At 43.1% G+C, this 21,849-nt stretch overlaps 1 protein-coding gene across 1 annotated transcript in view; it reads left to right on the forward strand.

The window, feature by feature from the left end:
* The first annotated feature begins 4,079 nt into the window (after positions 1 to 4,079).
* The window catches only part of P4HA3 (prolyl 4-hydroxylase subunit alpha 3), a 41,430-nt gene continuing 23,660 nt past the window's right edge, over positions 4,080 to 21,849 (forward strand). Inside the window, exons 1-4 of the mRNA XM_028516603.2 lie at positions 4,080 to 4,316; positions 10,797 to 10,939; positions 11,593 to 11,816; positions 16,488 to 16,637. Coding sequence (XP_028372404.1) covers positions 4,117 to 4,316; positions 10,797 to 10,939; positions 11,593 to 11,816; positions 16,488 to 16,637 — 717 coding nt within the window. The 5' untranslated portion in view covers positions 4,080 to 4,116. The remainder of the gene's footprint in view (positions 4,317 to 10,796; positions 10,940 to 11,592; positions 11,817 to 16,487; positions 16,638 to 21,849) is intronic.

A 21,849-nucleotide genomic window follows, 5' to 3' on the forward strand; every position in this document is an offset into this window, starting at 1 on the left:
TTTTCAATCCTCAGCAGTCCCTGCCTCAGAAATTGGCCCCAGGGTGAGGACTGAGAAACCAGCAGGAGCAGCTCAGTGAGAGGGAAAGAGGACCCTCCACGCTGAGATGGAGGGACATACCATGTTTTCCTTCTCTGTCCTCTGTTCTCCTGCACCCCTTCCCCACAGGCAGCCCCGCTGTGGCGGCCTGAACGGCAATGGTAGTGGTGAGGGCCTATGGCTGCCTGAAACTTTGAGTTACCTTATGTATGACATCTACATGCAGTGCAACCATATCAAATAATGCTGTAATTTTTACTTTTAGTAATCCCAACAGGGTGGGGCAAAGCCCCATTGTTTGTTTGTTTGTTTTCCCTCTGTTTCCCTGCCTCTGGGCCCTAGATGCAGGCAATCATGAGAAAAACACAGCAGAGTAGGGTAACTGAAGCCTCAGGTTTTTGACCAGAGAACCAAAAATGGGCTCTTCAGAGGACTGGAAAGTATCAGAGAGATCACAGAGAGGAAATAAATTCAGAGAGCAACCCAATAGTTCCTGGCCTCACCCCTGAGCTGTGCATCCACGGATCTGATGCTAAAATGTGTGTAATACGTTTTAGCACTGATATGGGTTAGCCCACCATCCAGTCCCGAGATTGGCCTCTGGCTTGTGCACCATGGGGACAGATCTGAATAGCATTGCAAAGCTTCAAAAATAGAACCGACATTGGGAGCACAACCACAGAAGGCAGGTCAGGATTTCTGAATCCAGCTGAGTCAACTGAGTGCTAAACCAAAAATATTACGATTATCCATAAGATTTACACAAGATCTAGACACTTATAATATTCAAAATATTTAGTACTTAATTCAGAATTGCCCAGTATATGAAGAACCAGGAAAATCTCAATGAGTATGAGAAAAGGCAATCAATAGATGTCAAGGAAGAGGTGGCACAAATGTCAACATTGTTGAAGATTATTATAAAATGCTCCAAAAGTAAGTGGAACACTCTTGAAGCAAATGGAAAGGTAGGAAGTATCAACAAAGAAGTAGAAGATATAAAGAGGAACTCAATGGAAATGTTAGAACTGAAAGTATGATCACCAAAACAAAAACTCACTCATGGAGTCAACAGCATAACAGACCTGAAACAGGAGTCACTGAACTTGAAGATAAATCCATAGAAATTATCTAATCTGAAGAATAGAAAAACCACTGTCAAATATGAACAGAGGATTAATGACCTGTGAGGCAGTAGCTAAATTAGGCAGTGCCTAAACTGTGTCATCAGAATTCCAGAAGAATATTTTTAAAAACACGTATTTGAAGAAATAATAGATGAGTGTTTTTCAGACTTGACAAAATGTATAAACCTACAGATCCAAGAAGTCCAGTGAATTTCAAATAGGATAAACTAAAAAACAAAACAAAACAAAACAAAAACACCTAGGCCTACATCATAATCAAACTTCTGAAACATAAAGGTAAAGACAAAGTTCTTCAAACCAGCCAGAAAAAAAGCAACATATTGATTACGGAGGAATAACGATTTGAATGCTGTGGGTTTCTCATCAGAAACCAGGGCGGCCATTTTTAAAGTGCTGCAAAAGTGTACTGTCAACCTGGTGAAAATATACATCAGAAATAAAATTGGGATAAAGACATTCTCAGATAGAGGAAAATTAAGAGAATTCATTACCAGTAGACTTACTGTAAAGGAATTGCTACAGAAATTAAATTAGTAGTAGTCAAAAACTTCCCACAAAGAAAAGCCCAAGCCAAAGTGGCTTCGATGGTGAATTCCACCAAATGGGAAGAATTAACTCCAATCCTTTACAAACTCTTCTGAAATATAGACAAGAAAGAAACACTTCCCAACTCACTCTATGAGTCCAGTATTATCCTGAGGCCAAAACCAGAAAAAGATATCACAAGAAAACTACAAACACCCCTTATTAATATAGATACAAGAATCCTCAGCAAAATATTGAGAAACTGAATCCAGCAATATGAAGGGGGACCCCCAAAAAGGACTTTACTTATTAAAAATTGTGTGATTGTGTATTTATTCTTACATGTTTAAACTTCAGTCACCTTCCAAGTACTCTCCATTTGATGCCAAACACCTATTGAGACATATTTCCACTACTCTAAACAGTTTTTGAACTTGTCAATTTTTATGCCCTTTAGTGCTTCCACTGTTTTTTGTTTCACCTCCTCCACATCAGCAAAATCCTTCCCTTTGAGGACTTTCTTTTTATTTGCAGAAACAGAAAAAATTGTTTGGGACAAGATCAGGTGAATAGGATGGTGGGACATGGGGGGTCATGGCCATTTTGGATCAAAAACTGCTAAACACTCAACACGGTGTGAGCAGGTGCACTCACGAATCATCCATCATGAAATGTGCAGACACGTTGAGTCTTCAAAAAAAAATTCACTGAAGCCAAGCACAGTCCCTCACAACAATGCCAGCTGGTGCACTGATACAGATGGGTTCCTAGAACACTCACCTAGCAGGGGAAGCCTGTACTACAAGGGGCTTACTCCATAATAAGCCTGCACTCCAGAAGGTAATTTCTGGTTTTCGGGGGGGTTGCCCCTCATATATGAACAAAATGTATCCCAGGAATTCAAGGCTGGCTCAACAAACAAAAATCAATCATAACAGATCATATTAAGAGAATAAAAGATAGAAACTACATCATCTCAATAGATGCAGAAAATGGAACTGATAGATAAAGACACTCAGTGAACTGGGACCAGAAAGGAACTAACACTACACTCAAAGGTGAAAGACTGAAAGCTTTCAAAATCTGGAACAAAACAAGGATGTCTTCTCTTGTCACTTTTATTTAACATTATATTGGAGGTTCCAGCCAATGCAATGAGGCAAGAAAAAGGCCTCACTCTGTCACTGAATGACCATTATGTCCACTTAAAAACTTCCCTTAGGTTTTCATTGAGGACAGACTAAATTTCTTAGTATGATATGGAAATCCCCTTACCAATCTGACAGCCCCAAACACATGAGTTTTTTATTTCTGAAACTCAAACTATTTTCCACCTCCATAGGCTGGTACGCACATGCACCAGTGCCAGGAAAGCCCATCCTTCCCTTGCCGGCCATCTTCCAGACAATTCCTTCTCATCTTTTTGGGCCTGCACACAGCGCCTGCTCTGTGGGGCTCCCTGCTCAGGGTGGCCGCTGCTCACTGCACAGCCCTCGGCTATCCAGATAGCACTTCATGGTGGTGGTTCACGTTTCAGCCTCCCCCTGGGAGTCCAGGGCTGGGCCTGCTGTTTCTCTGTGTGCTAGGCACAGTAACAGAGGTGCTAAATATTTGTTAAATGAAAGAATGAACAGTGCCCGGGAAAGAGGAGAAAAGAATAAGTAAGCCAATTGACAGTATTTTTGTTTGCTTTAGTGACCACAGGAATGTTGTGTGGAGCAGTGACCCAGGACCTTTGTATGTTAGGTTGCACAGGTCCTAGATTTGTCTGCCATTCACTGACCCTAATGGCCTCTACCCGCTTCACCTCCAGTTAAAATTCTGCTCACCCTTTAAGATGACTCAGGTGTCAAGTCCTTTGTGAAATATTTCCTTCTCTTCTGCTCTCTCATAGCTCTTTAGCTGCACAGCTATTACCATGATGCATTATTTACTCTTCTGGATTTCTCCATCAGAATCCAGTGGTGTTTCTGTATTTCCATCCCCTGATCGGCGTGTGTGTGTGTGTGTGTGTGTGTGTGTCTGTGTGTCTTGTGTTTTCAGGATGGTCTTGTGCAGCCATTGCCAGTGAAGTCGTCGCTCACCCCACCACTGCCTCAGTTTCCCCAAGTGTGAAATGGACACAGTGGAAACACCTGCCCCAGGTTGTGATTTAGTGGAAGGCAGGCAGCCCTCGAGGTTGCAGGCAGCCCCCACGCAGTGTAAGGAGGTAAGGGCAGGAGGGTGGGGGACAGAGAGTGAGGGGTGGCATCAGAGCAAAGAAAGCATCGAGGCCTGAGACAGGGCTGGGCGGCTGGGACGGACCAGCGGACTGGGCGGGGCTGAGGAGCGAGATGGGCGGGAGCAGCGGGAGGCGGGGCGGCGACTAACTGGAAGGTCTGAGGGACTAGTGCGAGCGCCAGCTATGGGCTCCGTGGCGCGGCTGGCGGCTCTGCTGGCCGTGCTGGCGCTCCGGGCAGCGGACCCGGCAGGGGCCGTGGCGGGTGGGGACACGTTCTCGGCACTGACCAGCGTGGCGCGTGCCCTGGCGCCCGAGCGCCGGCTGCTGGCACTGCTGCGGCGCTACCTGCGCGGGGAGGAGGCGCGGCTGCGGGACCTGACAAGGTGAGGGCACCTGAGGGTAAGCGACAGAGGGACCTGAGTAGGGGAGACTGAGTCAGAGAATGAGACTGAGACACTACTACAGAGTCGAGGGTAACTCCGAAGCTCGTTGTCAACCTGCGTGAGACTTCAGACCCAGTGTCACACCATGAGACTGAGACACTGTGGGTGTGACTATCTAGATCCATTGTCACCTGTGTGTGACCCCAAGACATTGTGGCATGAGATGATGGGGAAACTGAGACTGAATAAGACCCCAGTGACGCTGTGTCACAGTGTGAGGCCACACACACAGACACAATGGCACTCCACATCTAGCTGTCACACAGCAAGGTTGATACAATGTGTGTGGAAAGGTGTGGTGAAGTGTCTCTGAGGCCAAGTAGGACCTCCCGAGGCACTGTGTCAGGCTGGGTGGGCCCCAGGCTCAGTGTCACAGAGACAACACTGGAAGGAGATGCAGAGAATACTGTGTGGGGCCGTAGCTGTGTGTGTGTTGACCATGTGACCCAGCGAACTGGTGTTTAGTATGAGTCAGGTGACATTCGTGACCATGTAGAAGACTTACATGTCATTGGGACTGATGGCATGATACTATGGATATGATACTCTACATGTGAAAGATGCTAAGTAATTGTACAAGTTGCTATATGAATAATTCTTCACGCTCATCAATTTATGTTTGAGTGCCAAGCACTGTCCCACCCACTGGGGATAAAGGGGTGAACAAGTCCCAGCCCTGACTTGAGGGAGCTTGAAGTCTGTAGCATCGTGAGTCTTAATGAGAGATGTCCATGCCTCCTTTGCTTTCAGCTCTCCCTTCTCTTTGTGCATGTAAGAGCTCTCTAAATTCTAAATAAATGACACCTGAGATGTTATACATGTATGAAAGTGACACAAAGAAAATACTGGGTAAAACCATCCTTGATGCCAGAGGACACTGAGTCTAGCACACACAAGCAGATGCTCAGCCCATATTGTTTCAAGATACAGTTGACAAGCTCTGGTGCTACACACTGAGGATGAAACCCCGCAGGCCAGGCTTGCTGGGCTCTGTAGCTGCACACCGACTCTGTCAGTGTCAGACTGTGGAAGACGAATGATTGTGTTTGTTGTGCCTTTTCTGTGTACGACGTCCAGGGGCCCACAGTGGGAGAAACTGAGGCGTAACCACCTCGTTATCTGAATATATTAATACTGTACTTAAGCCATGTGACCCTCTGCTGAGCGGAGACAACAGAGGGCTGTCTCCCAAGGCACAGCTTACACAGCTGTGAGCAAGTGTTTGGGATGGTGGTACCGAGGCTGGGGCACACAGGGAGGTGCATGGGACACAAGGGCTGTGTGAGAGGGGTGCATACAAGAGAACAGCTTGTGTGTAGAAGTGTATATGACAGATCTTATTTGTCACTCAGTGGTGACTGAATGACAATGTAACTTGGAATGTGCTCTTAAGTATGTAGTTTGCATAAAAGTAGTTATATGCATGTTTAAATTTACCGTCAGTTTTAAATAGCATGATGGTTCACATACATACATGTATATATAATATATGTGAGTGTGTATTAATAATAACAATACATGATGATAATTTCCATCATTCTTGTCACTCCTTGGAGGAGAATAGTTGCTTAACATTCTATATGCCCACATTTACGGAGCAAAATATTTTAATTTTATTCTTAAAAAAAATGGACTCTCAATTCATTGGAGTCCAAGCTAATTAATGGAAATAGACTTTTTTGTCTTTGACTTCAGATACCAACATGCTCCCTGCTTCTTCTTTTGCCACTAATCTCTTTATTTTGGTGGCTGGGATGGAGACGAGGGCTCAGAATCCAGACGCCATTGTGGGGCCTCTCAGGGGTCAAGCTCAGAAGAGAGTGTGGCTCAAAGCAGCCGGGGGGGGGGGGGGGGGGGGCTGTTACCCTTCATGGTCTTATCTCCATTGCCATTGCCAGAGTGGGAGGTCTCACACCGACCTTATCTCATTCAATTCTCTCTGATGCACATAATTGAAGTAGGTTTGTATCATTCTCTTAAACAAGTGAGAATTATTTTAAATATGAGAAAACTAAAGTTTAGTACCTTATCCAAGATTATAAACCTAGTAAGTAGCAAATCCAGGACTGACAGGACCCAGACCTGAGTGAGGTCTTGTGAGCAGCCAAGCACATGGTGGTTCAGGAATTTCATAGACCTCTACTTCAGTCCTTGGCTCTGACTTTGGGTAAGTTTCTTTACCTCTTTAAGCATTAGTTTTTTAATCTGTAAAATAATAATAATGATAGTACCTATCCCCATAGAGTTCTTGGAAGGATTAAATACTGTATAAAGGTATTTACCATTGTGCTTGAAATGTAAAAATTGATCAATAAATGCTAGGTCTTTATGATCATTGTTTGACTGACTCCTGAAACCACACCCCACGTTTGGCTCTAGATGGTAACTAGGACCATGAGAGCTCAGGTAGTAAAAAAGAATCAGAAGAATTCTAGATTCTCTTATCATATGACTTATGAACATTTAATTTCAGAAAGTTTAATTTGGTATTTTAGCGACTGCTCTTGAGTCAATGGTCTAAAACCTAGTGAAATGTCTGCTTTTTAAAGCAAGAATTTAACAGTTCCTGCTCATTTTCCTATACTCCCAATCTGGTGATTTTATGGACTTGAGATGTTATTTCTACAGGCCTCACTTGATATTCTTCTTTGAATTTTAAATTTAGAAATAAAATATTTTTTTACATTGAAACTACTCTCTACCCCACTTTAATAAATACAAATTATACTAGTTATATACGGTTACATACCAGTATAGTATGTATTAGTTACATATCTATATACCTTAATATAAATATATTTAACTCCTCTCTTTGTTGGTACAGTTTTTAAAAACTACCAAGATTGAATGAGCAGTGTCAGCAGCAATAATTTCTGTGCTAAGAATTAGCCATTCATAATGGCCCAGAAAGCTGAAGTAAAGCCATTTCTGAATTCCAAAGGAGAAACATATTGAATTAAAATAGCCTGTGTATTGTGGTTGGATCATCTGTCCACACTCTGTTTAATGCAGGGATTGGGTTGCAAATTTTATGTGCAAATTCTTTAAGGAAAGGATCTGCTTTTCCACTCTCAGCAGCATCGGCCATTTAGGAAACCATGAGGTTTGAATTCAGCATCCAGTTACTCAGCCTCTGAAAACCAGCTCTTTGCTCAGAGGCTGGGCAGAGGGCCAGCGCTGGATTCCAAACCAGCCTCAGATACTAGCTGATAGGTTTTTTTTCTTCCTGTAATGGAAAAGCGATGTATCTGAAAGCTGAATTGATTTATGTACTGCAGTAAAGATCAAACCACTGCCCTAAATTAATTGACCCCATAATACAAAGTGGGCTGGGAAGAGAAGAAAGAGATAATGCTTTTGATCTGATTGATAACTTGGGGCAATTTTCACCTCTCTGTGTTACCTCTTTCTCTTTGTGCCTCAGTTTCTTCTGATGCCTGTTAACTGTTAGTTTAGTCCTCAAGCACTTCATCAAGTCCCCTAGGTGAGGAATCTATTTGTTCAGTAGCAGAAAAGGTGATGGAAAGAAATACTAGAATGGTTGTACTAGAAGAGAAATCTTCTAGACCAGACTAGCTCTGCCATTTTATAGAGGGAGAAACCCAAGCATAGTTGGAGGCTGGTCAGGACAAGGTCTCCTCCCAGCCCCTCCCAGCTCCTCCCTGTCCAACTGTCTTATAAAATCGCTGCCCCTTCAGTCTCAGTTGTTCCTGGACACTTACTCTTCAGGCTGGACTCAAGCCCAAGTCTCTGCTTGTAAGCTTTTTCATCTAGCAATGGAATATCGTTCACTAAGTAGTTCCATATGGAGCTGAAGCAGGAAATAATGGGTAGTAAAAAAAAAGAAAAGAAAAAGTCCCACACCCTGGAGACTGGCTCAGTTTCAAAACCCTAGGGTGGCCACTCTCGAATAGCCCTGCCTGGGGATCAGAGACGTCCTGGGACTTGAAAGGCTTCCCATTCCTTCCGTGGGGCCCAGAATCTCCTTCCTTAGTTTATGCTTGAATTGAACGTTTGGCTCCCTGGAAGCACCGTGAGGCAGGTCACCTATTTGCAGGCTCTGTTTTATAGTTGCAGTGACCACCCTCGGGAAGTCTTTAGGTCAGACTCTACTTGAAGGCATTGAAATTCCCCCCACACAAACACTGTCTCTGGACTCCATTTTCAACCCATTCCACTCAGGGAAGTCCTCCTCTCGTGCCGAAGGACTCTTATATTCTCACATGCTCCTGCACATGTTCACATAAATCCACATTCTTTTCACTTTGATCACAGTCTTTCACTCCCTTTGTTATTATAGTTCTTGGAAATTAATAATTTTAAACAAAGGGAAAATTCTTAGAGGGCAGGACTAGGACTCTTAAGTCTGCCTTATTATAATCAATACATTTCAATAATGTAAACCCTGCTAGTGTGTTAGAAGTGGAATAACCATAGCAGACCAGAAAAGGAGACAGCATCTCTTGCTTCCATGGACACTCTTGTAGGGCATCTGAGAGGGAGGGAAATGAACTAGGGAGATGATCGTCGCTGGCCCCACCACTTCTGGCCCTTTCCTGCAAATGCCGGCAAGCCAGAAAGGTCGCAAGCACGCTGGAAAACCCGACCTCTTCACTCCCCATCAGCCATCAGCGATGTCTACGTGGTGTACTTCCTAAACATCTCCCTTGAGTCCACGCCATTCTTGGCCACCACTGTCACTGTTTGGGTTCTGACTCACCTTGTCTCCCACTTGTAGTTTTGAAATGGTCTCCTGCCTGGTCTTTCTGCCTCCGGTCATTTCCACTTCTGAGCCCTTCTTCCCACCCTTTCACAGGTTTATATACAAATGTAAACGTATCATAGTGCATCCAACTCTCACTTAAAACCTTTTGGTGGCTCCTAGTTGTGCTCAGGGTAAAAGCCAAATTGTTCAACAAGGCCTGTAGGGAGCTCCCCACTTCTCCAGTCTGCTCTACCCATCTCCCAACACACCCTGTGCACCGGCAATACGAAACTGCTTGTAAGTCCCCTACCGACTCTCTCTGTACCTTTGCATCCTTTGAACAGCCTCTGCCTGACTGGAAGGAGGACTCCTCTCCCTTCCACATGTTTGCATTCATCCCTCACATTTCCATTCATTATCTCATCTGTGAAAAGAGAGATTATGTTCTCCAATCTGCTCCAGTGTGATCTGGAGCAAGATCACTTTCCTAATTTACTCTGGCCAATTAATCTCCCCCTTCTTGTACTCCCCCCTAAGCCTTGCTCACAAATCTGGTGTTGCATCTGTAATGTAAATTATTCATGTCTATATTGCCCACTAGGCTGTGAGTCCCTGAGACTGAAGTTATTGTCTTACTCCAAACTTTGTTCCTAGCTCCTAGAAAAACACAGCATTTTATTCATTTTTTTGTAGAAATATGTGTTGAACTTGGGCATAGAGTGATGAGAAAAACATCACTTTTCTTGTCCACGAAATCCTAGCACGTGGGACCCTATCTTGCCCAGCTCCCAGCGTGGAGTCTGAAAACCAGCAAGCAACCAGTCTAGTCTGACTTACTCAATGAGCAGACGTCAAGCCTCTGTGCCCTTGTACATACTGGTCCCTGTTGGCTCCTCCTCCCTTCTTTGTTCTAGCTCCTTGGCAAATGGCACAGCAAAGGCAGCTGAGAACAGGCTTCAGAGTCAGGCAGAGTTGGGCTAATCCCTGGCTCTGTTGCTAACAGTGTGGCTTTGTTTCAGTTTCCTCTCCTATAAAATGGGTATGATAAAACCTACTATGAGGGTTGTTGGGGAGATTAAGTGAGATTGTGTCTAAAGCACTTAGCAGAAGGCCTGATGCATGGTAAGGGCTCAATAAGTAGTAGCATCGCTATTCTAGCTGGTCCCTAAGGACTCAGATCAAGTGCCATCTCCTCGGGGAAATCTTTCCTTTGACCTTCTAACTCCCACCTTGGTTAGGTGCCCTGCTGAAAAATTGCTGCAGCATTACACGGCATTGTGTGCTCACTTCTCTAGGAGCATGTGTCACAATTACCGCAATGAATCAAACAACGTGTTTGAGCTTCTACCAGGTTCTTGAGTATAGAGTGTACTGAGTATTGAGTATAGAATGAGGAGTGAGAAGAAGACTTTCTGGGTTGTGAAACCCTTGAGGGCTGGCCCCATCTTGCCTTTGTTTCTCTAACATCCAGCACAATGCCCGATGCACAAGAATTGACCAGCAGAGACCGACTCATTGAATGGACACATGCATAGACCTGCTTTTGTTGTGTTGGTAGTTTTCATATTTTTGTGCTCATTGGTCAGAATATTACAGGAGTCTAAAGGGTTCAGCATTTCATTTTTAACTATTCTTAATGTGTAACCCCCATGCCAGCCTTTCCTAGGTGTGGTGGTTGCACCAGTAGGTGAGATCATTCTAGTCCTCTCTTTCAGGTTCTATGACAAGGTGCTTTCTTTGCATGAGGATTCAGCGTCCCCTGTGTCGAACCCTCTGCTTGCATTTACCCTCATCAAACGCCTGCAGTCTGACTGGAGGAATGTGGTGCACAGTCTGGAGGCCAGTGAGAACATCCGAGGTAATGAAGAGGAGGGCTGGCGGGTGAAGAGAAGGTTCTGTCTCCTGACTCAGTGGAAAGGAGAGAGATTCTGATGGGATGTGATGATGGATAATGAAGTGGGTAGGTATTACCTGATCTTCTTAGCTCTAATTATTACAAAGAACTAGGCCCCCTTGTTACTATGTTTCCATAATTTTACATGGGAATGTACCTTCATATCCATGATCTCACCTGATCTTCACTACAGCCTTGCTGGGAAGGACAGGTTATATCATCCCATTTACATATGTGTAGCCAGTGATGTCTTCTAAGAATTTCTGTTTTATTAAGCTGCTACAACAGTGTGATCTGGAGCAAGACCACTTTCCTAATTTACTCTGCTTTGTACTTGAACAAGTCTGTTGACTTTGGGGAAGTTAAGAGGAAGAATTGTCCCCATGAAGGGCAAGACTCCTGGAGACAGATAGGATGGGACAGTGTGATAGAGGTGTGTGCCTTAGTTTTCACCCAAGAGCCTTTTTTCCTTACTCAGAAGATTGTATTAAGCACCTGCTCTGTGCCAGGAACTGTGCTTGCCACTGCGAAGAAAAGCAAACCAACCATTATCTTTGCTCACGAAGCATGATTATGCCTGTGTTTTGAATGGGGGGTTGTTTTCACGACCTTTATAGCCCTGAAGGATGGTTACGAGAAGGTGGAGCAGGATCTGCCAGCCTTCGAGGACCTGGAGGGAGCAGCAAGGGCCCTGATGCGGCTGCAGGACGTGTACATGCTCAATGTGAAGGGCCTTGCCCGAGGCGTCTTTCAGAGAGTCACTGGCTCCGCTGTCACGGACCTGTACAGCCCCAGACGGCTCGTCTCCCTCACCGCGGATGACTGCTTCCAAGTGGGCAAGGTAACGGCTCTCAGAGAGAGGTGAACTGCGGGCTCAGCTTTCTTGTGGGTGAAATAACTCCATCCTGGTTGCTTTTACACGTTTCTAATCCTGACAGCAAACCCGGAAACTGGTTGTTATTCCGCATTTTCCGGTGAAGAAACAGACTCAGAGAGGGTAAAACCCTTGCCTACATTTTCACAACTTCAAGTAGAACTAAAATTTGAACCTGGGCACTGGCTGGTGTGGCTCAGTGGTTGAAGCATCATCCAAAAGGTTGCACGCTTCCTTCTGGTCGGGGCACAGACCCCAGTTGCGGGTTCACCCCCTGGTCCAGACACACACAATTCCTGGCCCTGGCGCGGCTCCCCGGCCTGGGTGTGTGTGAAGGCAGCCAGTTCATGCTTCTCTCTCATCAATGTTTCGCTCTCTCCCTTCCTCTCCCTCTAAAAAGTCAAATGGAAGTGTCCTTGGGTGAGGATTTAACAAAAAATAGTTAAAAAAATTTTTGAACCTGGGTCTTTTAACTCCAAATCCCAGGCCGTTTCCATGATAGCTAAAGTGATCAATCACCTACTGAGGACACTGTTGAGAGAGGGAGGAGTGTTATCAGCCAGGACAACAAACATAAACCGGGACTGTCGTGGGCGAAATGGTCCTTGGGTCGCCCGAGCTACAGTTCCCTGCGGCAGACGAACAGCTGGGTGGAAAGCCGAAGTGGGTTGAGGGTGGGGGAAGGAATAGGAGACGGTGATGTGAAGGGGCCTCCTGAGACTCTGGAATCTCTCGCACAGTTCCTAGGCATTTAGAAATAATTAAGGTAGAGTCACAAAACAGGCCATTCACTCTAACATTACATAAGGAAATAGACTTCAGGACGCTTCCATGTGAGGTATTTAACTGATCTTGATCATAAGTTATAAGCACACTTGAGGTCATTTTACAGTATACTCTTTGTTAGCCTTCGCCTCCGGAGTAATGGAGTAAATCCTTTTTAATTTTGAAGATGTGTGTGGCAGGAAAGTGAAGTTTTTCCAGCTCCTGCAGTATTCATTAGTGGGTCTGAGAGGGGGCCTTGTGGCCCGATTCCACGTTTGGAGGATCCGTCTTCCAAGTTTCAGCAGAGTGAGCTGCCTAAGCCTCCCTGCGTGCCATCTTCCCTTTTCTGAGATCCTGGATGGAAGCAGGGCTGGATCATCATGTTCACAGCTACTTGAAATTTAAAATAGTGGCATGTCAACACAGGCTTCATTAGCAAGGCCTTTCATTTTGAGACTAAAACCGCATGTGGGAAATTTAGTAAGTCACTTACAGCCTGAAAGTCTCACTGGCCATCTTTATTTCTGTGTTTATTTACTTATTTCGAAAGATAAAACATTTCAAATGTAAGAAAAGTACATAAAATAATACTAAAACAAGCAATTATATCTGTGATTGAGATGAGATGTGTTCAAATTTTGCTACGTTTGCTTCCAATTTTTTTTCAGGTTTTTACAAAAGAACTTACATAGAGCTCAATAAAGCCTCACTCCTTTCCCTTCTCACCACCCACAGCCCTCTCTGCTCCACCTCAGCCATTGCACTGACCGCGCAGTGCAGGCTCTTTTGAGTCCAGCTCCTCTCACTCAGCACATTAGCTCTGTGAAATCCATCTGTGTTGTCACACTCATTAGTGATTCGTTCCTTTCTATTGCTCAGTAGTATTCCATTGTAAGAATATACCAAAGCCTGTTACCCAGTCTCCTGCTGATGGACACCTGGATTGTTTTCAGCCCGGGCTACTCTGAATAAAGCTGCTATTAACATTCTTATGTGGGTCTTTCTGTGGACGTTTGTTTTCATTTCTCTTAAAAAACCTGGAAAGTAGACAACTGTAGTTGAACAAAAATAAAATAATTTTAAAAATAAAAACCTGGAAAGTTAAAAACCTGGGAGTGGTGTTGCTGGGTCAGAGAATAAGCTTTAATAATTATTAACATCTGGCCAAATTTGTTTTGTCTACATGTCTCCAATTCCCTCCATCACTGATTACTTTAAAGTGACAATCTTTCTCTTTTCTGGAATTCTTAGTTGTCTAATTCCCCTACCCTACTATCGTGTCTGTTAACTCTTGTTCATCATCAGTTATTTCCAGATACAGTGTATATTGTTCGATCATGAGCGTATTTTTAGCAGGATTTTTTCCCATAAGAGAATCTCTGTGTCCAGAATGAGAGTATTAGGTTTTCTTCTTCTAGGTACTCTGGTGGTATCACTGGACTTAGATCTTTTTTTTTTTTTTTTTTTTTTTTTGGCTCTACATTACATCCCCACAACTTACTTATTTTGTAACTGGATGTTTGTACATTCTGACTTACCCCCTTCCCCCTGCCTCTGTCAACCAGTGTACTCTCTGCCTCTATGGGCTTGGGTTTTTTGTTTTTGTTTTTGATTTTCAGATTTCACATATAAGTGAGATCATATAGTATTTGTCTTTCTCTGACTTATTTCTGTTAGTGTAAAGCCCTCAAGGTCCATCCATGCTGTTGCAAATGGCAATACTTCATTCTTTTTATGGCTGAATAATATTCTGCTGTGTTATATATACATAATCTTCCTTCCCCATTTATTCATTGCCATTGAGGAACATTTAAGTGGTTTCCATAGCTTGGCTATTGTAAATAATACAGCAATGAACAGGGGGCGCCTATATCTTTTTGAGTTTGTGTTTTCATTTTCTTTGGATAAACACCCTGAAGTGGAATTGCTAGATCAAATGGTAGTTTTATTTTTAGTTTTTTTGCAGAACCTCCACACTGTTTTCCATAGTGGCTGCACCAATTTGCATTCCCACCAATAGTACACAAGGGTTCCCTTTTCTCCACATCCTACCAGCGCTTGTTATTTCTTGTCTTTTGGATAAAAGACATTCTAACAGGTGTAAAGTGATATATCATTATGGTTTTGATTTGCAGTGACCTTATATCTATTTTAATATTGATTTATTGGCCTAGGGGTTCCTTAACGGTATGAATAATGTAAATTCTTGCCCTGAATTCATGTGTGGTAGAGGCTTAAGGCTGTGAATATTCTAAGGAGACACTGTATTTCCCTAAAGTGAGCCCAGACAGAAAGAAACCAACAAGAAAGTTGGGTAGATTTTTCCCAGTCTACTCTTTTTCTCAAGATGTAGTTTTCCATGGGTTTTAGTTTTATGAATATTTCTTAATTCCAATCCCTAGGCTTGGAGAGGTCTACAGAAGGCTCATCTGTGCTCATGTGGACATTGTGACCTGAGGTCACTAGACCAAGTTACTAAGACTAATACCCGCTTCGTTCTAGGCAGCTCCAGCATCTGATCAGAAGTTTACTGCCCGGATGTTCAGTTCCTATTTTGTTTCTGGTACTTGAGTACTTTCCATTTTTTCCTTCAGAATATATAATAAAATGCTTGTTGTGTGTTTTATTAAAAATTCTGTGTCTTTGTGGTTGGAAAGATTTCAGTGATCTCAACTTACCATATTGCTAGGATTTGAAGTTTCTCATGGAAACTTTAATTAAATAAATTGTAACTTAGCAGAAAAAGTAAGGTCATTTTTTATTAACATTCTTCATCTCAACCTTGTTTCAAATCAGAACGTGATGACCAGAGAAGTAACACAGCAGGTGTAAGGCAGACCTGTGATAGGATCGTATTTATATTTAGGCTGCAGTCACGTTATTTCTACATTCTGCTGTCCTTCTGCCTGTCTGGAAGTTATAACTGAATTTGATTATTTTGCGAGAGTCCTTCCAACTCTGTGACTTTACAATTCCATGTTGTCTCTAGCATCAATTTCCAGGACATTCCACCTGCAGTTCTGGTATTCTAGTTAACTGTAAGCTATTAGGAGACAGGAGCTCTGTCTAGTGTGTGTTGCCATATTCCAACATTTAATATAGGGCAATCCACTGGGCTCTCACAGCATTTCCAGGATCTGTTTTCATTGTGGTGTTAACCCATTGTGTCACAATTATTGGTTTACCATGTGCCCCTCGACTGTAAGATCGTAAGGGCAGAGACCACAAGTACATTGTAAATACTCAGTAAATATTGAATAAATGAATGAATTGAATCCATTCCTCACACTGCTACCAGCAATATCTCCTAAACACATGGCATTCATGACTCTCATTGCCTTTTTCAGTTCATCCCCTGCTTCTCTTCACCTTCTACCATGGCCACAGTGGACCACTTGAACACATGTTTGCTTTTGGCTTCTGTTTCTACCATTCCCTCATCTTAAAATGCTCTTCCCCCCAATCTTGGCTTATTGAAATCCTTTTCCTTCTTCAAGGACATCTCATCTCAGATGCCACTTCTTCCATGAAAACTTCTGAGATTCCCAAGCCTCCTCCTTTGTCTATGTCTTCTCAGCATATTATACATATTTCCTTCGAGCGTTCATGCCATTCTGCTCAGGATTATAGTTGACTTGAATTCATATGTCTTTTCTTCAGATTATAAATTCCTTAAATGTAAGAACATGTGTGTCTTCTTTATGCCTAGTAAAATGCCTTGTATATAACAGATGCCTAATGAATTGAATTTAAATGAATTTGAGACGAACACTTGCCTTCTTGGGTTCCAATGGCCCTCCACTCTTTGCATGTCATTTCCTTTTCTCTACCTGTGGACTAAGGCTTTAACGATAGTACTTACATCCCCCGCAGGTGGCCTATGACATGGGGGATTACTACCATGCCATCCCATGGCTGGAGGAGGCCGTTGGTCTCTTCCGAGGATCTCACGGACAGTGGAATACAGAGGACGAGGCAAGTCTGGAGGACGCCTTGGATCACTTGGCCTTTGCTTACTTCCAGGTAGGGGAGTAAGTGAGACTCACTGCTTTCATCACACAAATGGAATGCTTTACATCTGCTTTACAATTTTCTAAGCATGTTCATGTTTCTGAATTTATTTCATCTTCCCAACAGGACCAAATGTGAGTCAAGCAGGCCAGTTGTTTTATTATTTCCATATTTCACATGTGAGCAAACTAAATCTCAAAAAAAAATTCCTCACTTGTCACAAAGTTCCCAGAGCTGGGGTGAGAGCCCAGGTCTGTTGGACTCTCGGTCCAGTGCTCTGTCCAATGCATGGACCACTTTAAAATCCTCATCTCCCGTCCAGGAGGCAGCCTCGCACCGGTAGCTGCAACAGCTACATCGACAACTGTTTAATGGGTTCATGGTCAATGTAAACCACTCTTTTGCACTCTCAACAACTCATAACACTTCACAGATATTGTGCCATGGTATTGCAAATGTCCAAGGAAGAAGTTTGATTGCTACCCTCTGCCATCTGCCATCGAGTCCTACTGTAAGATGACTAGGGTCCAGGCAGAGTGGGCTGCAGCAGTCCGTAGTAGCAGCTCAGTGCCTCCTCTGGGTGTTTTTCCTGGACACGGCTGATCTGCGGCCTGTTGTGCCTCACAGGGAAGCTCGTTTCCCTGAATATGGGAGCTGCCATCCTTTGGCATAGCTAATAACCCTATTTCCCCACAGATTGTACAGTTTTTAAGAATGGACTTAAAAAATCACGACAGAGCCATTTCACTAGAGTTTCCAAAGCTAATAAACCAGTTCTTCTCCCTACAGTCCTTTAGCTTTCCCCCTTTTCCTGAGAAAAGGGAGGAGGATGTGGGTGGTCCAACCCCACGTGTTGCTCCCTAAACATGTCTATTCTCAGTGTGGCAGATGCTCTTGTTCCCCTCGTGGAAGTTCTGGTAAGTGGATCTCTGTCGTAAAACTTTCCAGAGTGCTTTTCCTAACTCTTCTGCTCAATGGCTACATATTAAAACTGAAACAGAATCACTGTCGTGCAACAAAGGACAGGAAGTAATTGAATATTAATAGAGGGAGAGAGTGGAGAATTGCCACGAACAGACTCAGAGAAGATAAACTAAAGCAGCTCACCCTGAAAGACGGGATTTTAAATCCAGGGCCTGACTATTCGTTCTGCTCTCCCCGCCTGTGCTGACTCAGATTTCCCTTCTACTCACAGAAAAAGTCTCTCTTTCCACAATCATGCTTTGTCTGGTCAATTTTATTCATCTTACAAGGCATAGCTCAAATGTCACCTACTTTGTGAAATCTCCCTTAGTTCTCCTAGAGTCCACAGACTCTCCTTCTTTGGGCTTTTACAGCACAATTTTTTATGCAGCAGTAATAGAACACATAAGGCATTGTCCCATTGACCTTTTATATTCCCCTTTCACCCACAGTAAACAGAGGTAAATGTCTCTCCATGGGCCTTTCATTATCATATGAAATTATATACGGTACATATGTGTATATATAATTTATGTGCATACATATACATACATGTATACCATGAAAATGATTAAATTATTATATAATTATATCCTATGTAGTTATATTCTATATAATTATACATATTTTTTCAATATTATTTTAGTAAAAAAAAATATTTCAGTACCTGCTAATAATAAGAGACAGAGGAATATAGTATGTAAACCCTAGGCTCTGAAGTAAGACAGACCTGGATTAAAATTCTATGAAAACTTAGGCAACTTACTCCTGGGACCTCAGTTTTCTTATCTGTAAAATGGGGATAATAGGACTTTCAGCCAAGATGGAGGTGGAGGTAGACACACTGTGCCTCCTCTCACAATCAAAAGGACAACAATTTAAAAACAAAAAAATAACCAGAACTGACAGAAAACCAAACTGTATAGAAGTCTGACAAAACCAAGGACTTAAAGAAGAAACATCCATCCAGACCGGTAGGAGGGACGGAGATGGGCAACCTGGGAGGAGAGGACTCGAGGCAAAGCGGTGGTGGAGGACTGGGGCAGGCAAGGACCAGCGGTGGCTGGTGGAGCAGGCGGCCCCATATTCACATGCAGATAAACCAGGAGGAACACCTGGGGAGCGAGAGGGCCTGCACTACCCAGGGTCCCAGCTCCGGGAAATAAAACCTCAAACCTCTGACTGAAAACACCTGTGTGAGTTGAGGCGGCAGTGGGAGAAACTCCCAGCCTCACAGGAGAGTTCATTGGAGAGACCCACAGGGTCCTAGAATGTATACAAACCCACCTGCCCAGGGAATCAGCACCAGAAGGGCCCACTTTACTTGTGGGTAGTGTGGGAAATGACTGAAATTCTGCAGAGAGCAGAGCAAGTGCCATTGTTCCCTCTGACCCCTTCCCCACATACAGCATCACAACGCGGTGACTATGTGGGTTGCTCCTCCCTGGTGACCACCTTAGGCTCCACCGCTCATACACGGAGACAAAGATAAAAAATGGCCCAAATGAAAGAACAGATCAAAGCTCCAGAAAAAATACAACTAAGCAACAAAGAGATAGCCAACCAATCAGATGCACAGTTCAAAGCACTGGTGATCAGGATGCTCACAGAATTGGTTGAATTTGGTCGCAAATTAGATGAAAAAATGAAGGCTACACTAAGTGAAATGAAGAAAAATGCACAGGGAACCAACAGTGATGGAAAAAAAAAACTGGGACTCAAATCAATGGAGTGGACCAGAAGGAAGAAAGAAACATACAATCAGAAAAGAATGAAGAAACAAGAATTCAAAAAAATGAGGAGAGGCTTAGGAACCTCCAGGACATCTTTAAACATTCCAACATCCAAATTATAGGGGTACCAGAAGGAGAAGAGGAAGAGCAACAAGTGGAAAACTTATTTGAGCGAATAATAAAGGAGAAGCTCCCCAATCTGGCAAAGGAAATAGACTTCCAGGAAGTCCAGGAAGCTCAGAGAGTCCCAAAGAAGTTAGACCCAAGGAGGAACACACCAAGGTACATCATAATTACATTAGCCAAGATTAAAGATAAGGAGAGAATCTTAAAAGCAGTAAGACAAAATGAGACAGTTACCTACAAAGGAGTTCCCATCAGACTGTCAGCTGTTTTCTCAAAAGAGACCTTGCAGGCAGGAAGGGTCTAGAGAGAAGTATCCCAAGTCATGAAAGGCAAGGACCTACATCCAAGATTGCTCTATCCAGCAAAGCTTTTATTTAGAATGGAAGGGCAGATAAAGTGCTTCTCAGATAAGGTCAAGTTAAAGGAGTTCATCATCACCGAGCCCTTATTATATGAAATGTTAAAGGGACTTATCTAGGAAAAAGAAGGTAAAAAAACATCTACAGTGGAATGACAGCAAACTCACAATAATTAACAACCACACCTGAAACAGAAACAAAAGCAAACAACTAGAACAGGAACAGAATCAGAGAAATGGAGATCACATGGAGGGGAGTGGGAGGAGGAGAGAGGAGAAAAAGGTACACAGAATAAATAGCATAGATGGTAGGTAGAAAATAGACAGGGGGAGGACAAGAGTAGTACAGGAAATGTAGAAGCCAAAGAACTTACAAGTATGACCCATGGACATGAACAAAGGGGGACAATGTGGGTGGGAGGGGGTGTATAGGGCAGAGGGGAATAAAGAGGGGAAAATGGGACAACTGTTATAGTATAATCAATAAAAATATATTAAAAAATGAAATAAAACAGGGATAATAATGATGCTACTGGGGAGGAAAATAATTTTCCTTCTAACCTTCTGAGTTCTTGGCTGAAACCTCCCTATAATAAAAGACAGATTAACAAAAGGAAAAGTAAACAGAAGCTTACTAACCTGTATACCTAATGTACACATAGGAGATACCTGGGAAAAATGAGCAGCTCTCTGAGGCAACCTAAGTTTCTACCTTAAATATCACCTTCAGCTTACAGCAAGTAATAGTGCAGCAATTATGTGTAGTGTCAGGTGGGGACTGACTTCTCGGGGAGTTCGCTTTATAAGTTGTGTAAGTATGTCTTCACTATGTTGTACACCTGAAAGTAATATAAAATTGTATGTCAACTGTAATTGGAAATGAAAATAGAATTTTTTAAAAAACTTATCTTCAGCTAAAGACAAGAAAGAAAGCTATAGGGAGAGGCAAGTTGTGGGAGGTTACCCAGAAAGCCATGGTAAACCAGGAGGAAGTTATGCAGAGTGTAATGGGTACCTTCTCCGTGGATAAGATCCTCCCGTGACCTAGGTCATCCTTCCCTACCTGGTCCAGAGAGGGAGATCCTTACAGATGGAGATTCCCTTGATATCCCTCACAACAAGGGAAACATCTGCCTTGGTTTTCAGAACTTCTCCCGTGTTTGCCCTTTCTCAAAATAATTAGCTTAAAATAATCCTATGCCAAAGAGGTATATTTTGGGGTGGCATATTCTACTGCCCTGCAAGGCTCCCCTCAAAGACCTGTTTTGAGGATTAAACGAGCTCACACGTGTAAAGCCCTTAACACAATTCATGGCACACATGCACTCAGTGAAGGGAAGTGATTATTAACTTGTACACTACAAGTGTGTGTTCTCTTTGTCCGTTTAACATTATTTAGTATTTACATGTCCCAAGAAACTTAACTGAAACATCAAAAGTAACTCTAACATTTTTCTTGATAAAATTAACTTTATCTTGTAAAAAAACCCCTGCATTTTAAACATATGTATAATGACATTTTAGTTTTCTTTGTCTCAAGAGTTTGAAACACTTTAACCCTTAGTTAATATCTGATGTTATAAGATATCCTTAGATTACTTAACTATCCCTCTGTTAAGTACAAAACAGAATAATTCATGATATTAAATAATAAATAACCTGTGTATCCAACAATAATGGAATGGTTAGGTGATCTGTGATGTACCTTCTTGGTGAAATAAAATGCAGCCATTAAAAATGCTATCTCTCAGAGTTCCAGCCAAGATGGAGGTGTAGGTAGAAACCCTTCACTTCCTCGCACAACCAAAGAGAAGATAACCAATCTCAAATCAATACACAACCAAAGGTGCCAGAAAATCAAACTCCATGAACTCCAACAACCAAAGAATTAAAGAAAAAATCAGCCAGAACAACCAGACCTGTAAGGCAGTGAACAGAGAGAACCCATGGAGAGGCGGCAGGCTGTGTGGGCGGGCCGACTGAATGGGAAACTGAGACTCGGAGCTGACTGTGGATGATGGCAGGGGTTGCCTCAGTGGGAGAA

Source organism: Phyllostomus discolor, chromosome 6, assembly GCF_004126475.2.
Source record: "Phyllostomus discolor isolate MPI-MPIP mPhyDis1 chromosome 6, mPhyDis1.pri.v3, whole genome shotgun sequence".
Lineage (NCBI taxonomy): Eukaryota > Metazoa > Chordata > Mammalia > Chiroptera > Phyllostomidae > Phyllostomus > Phyllostomus discolor.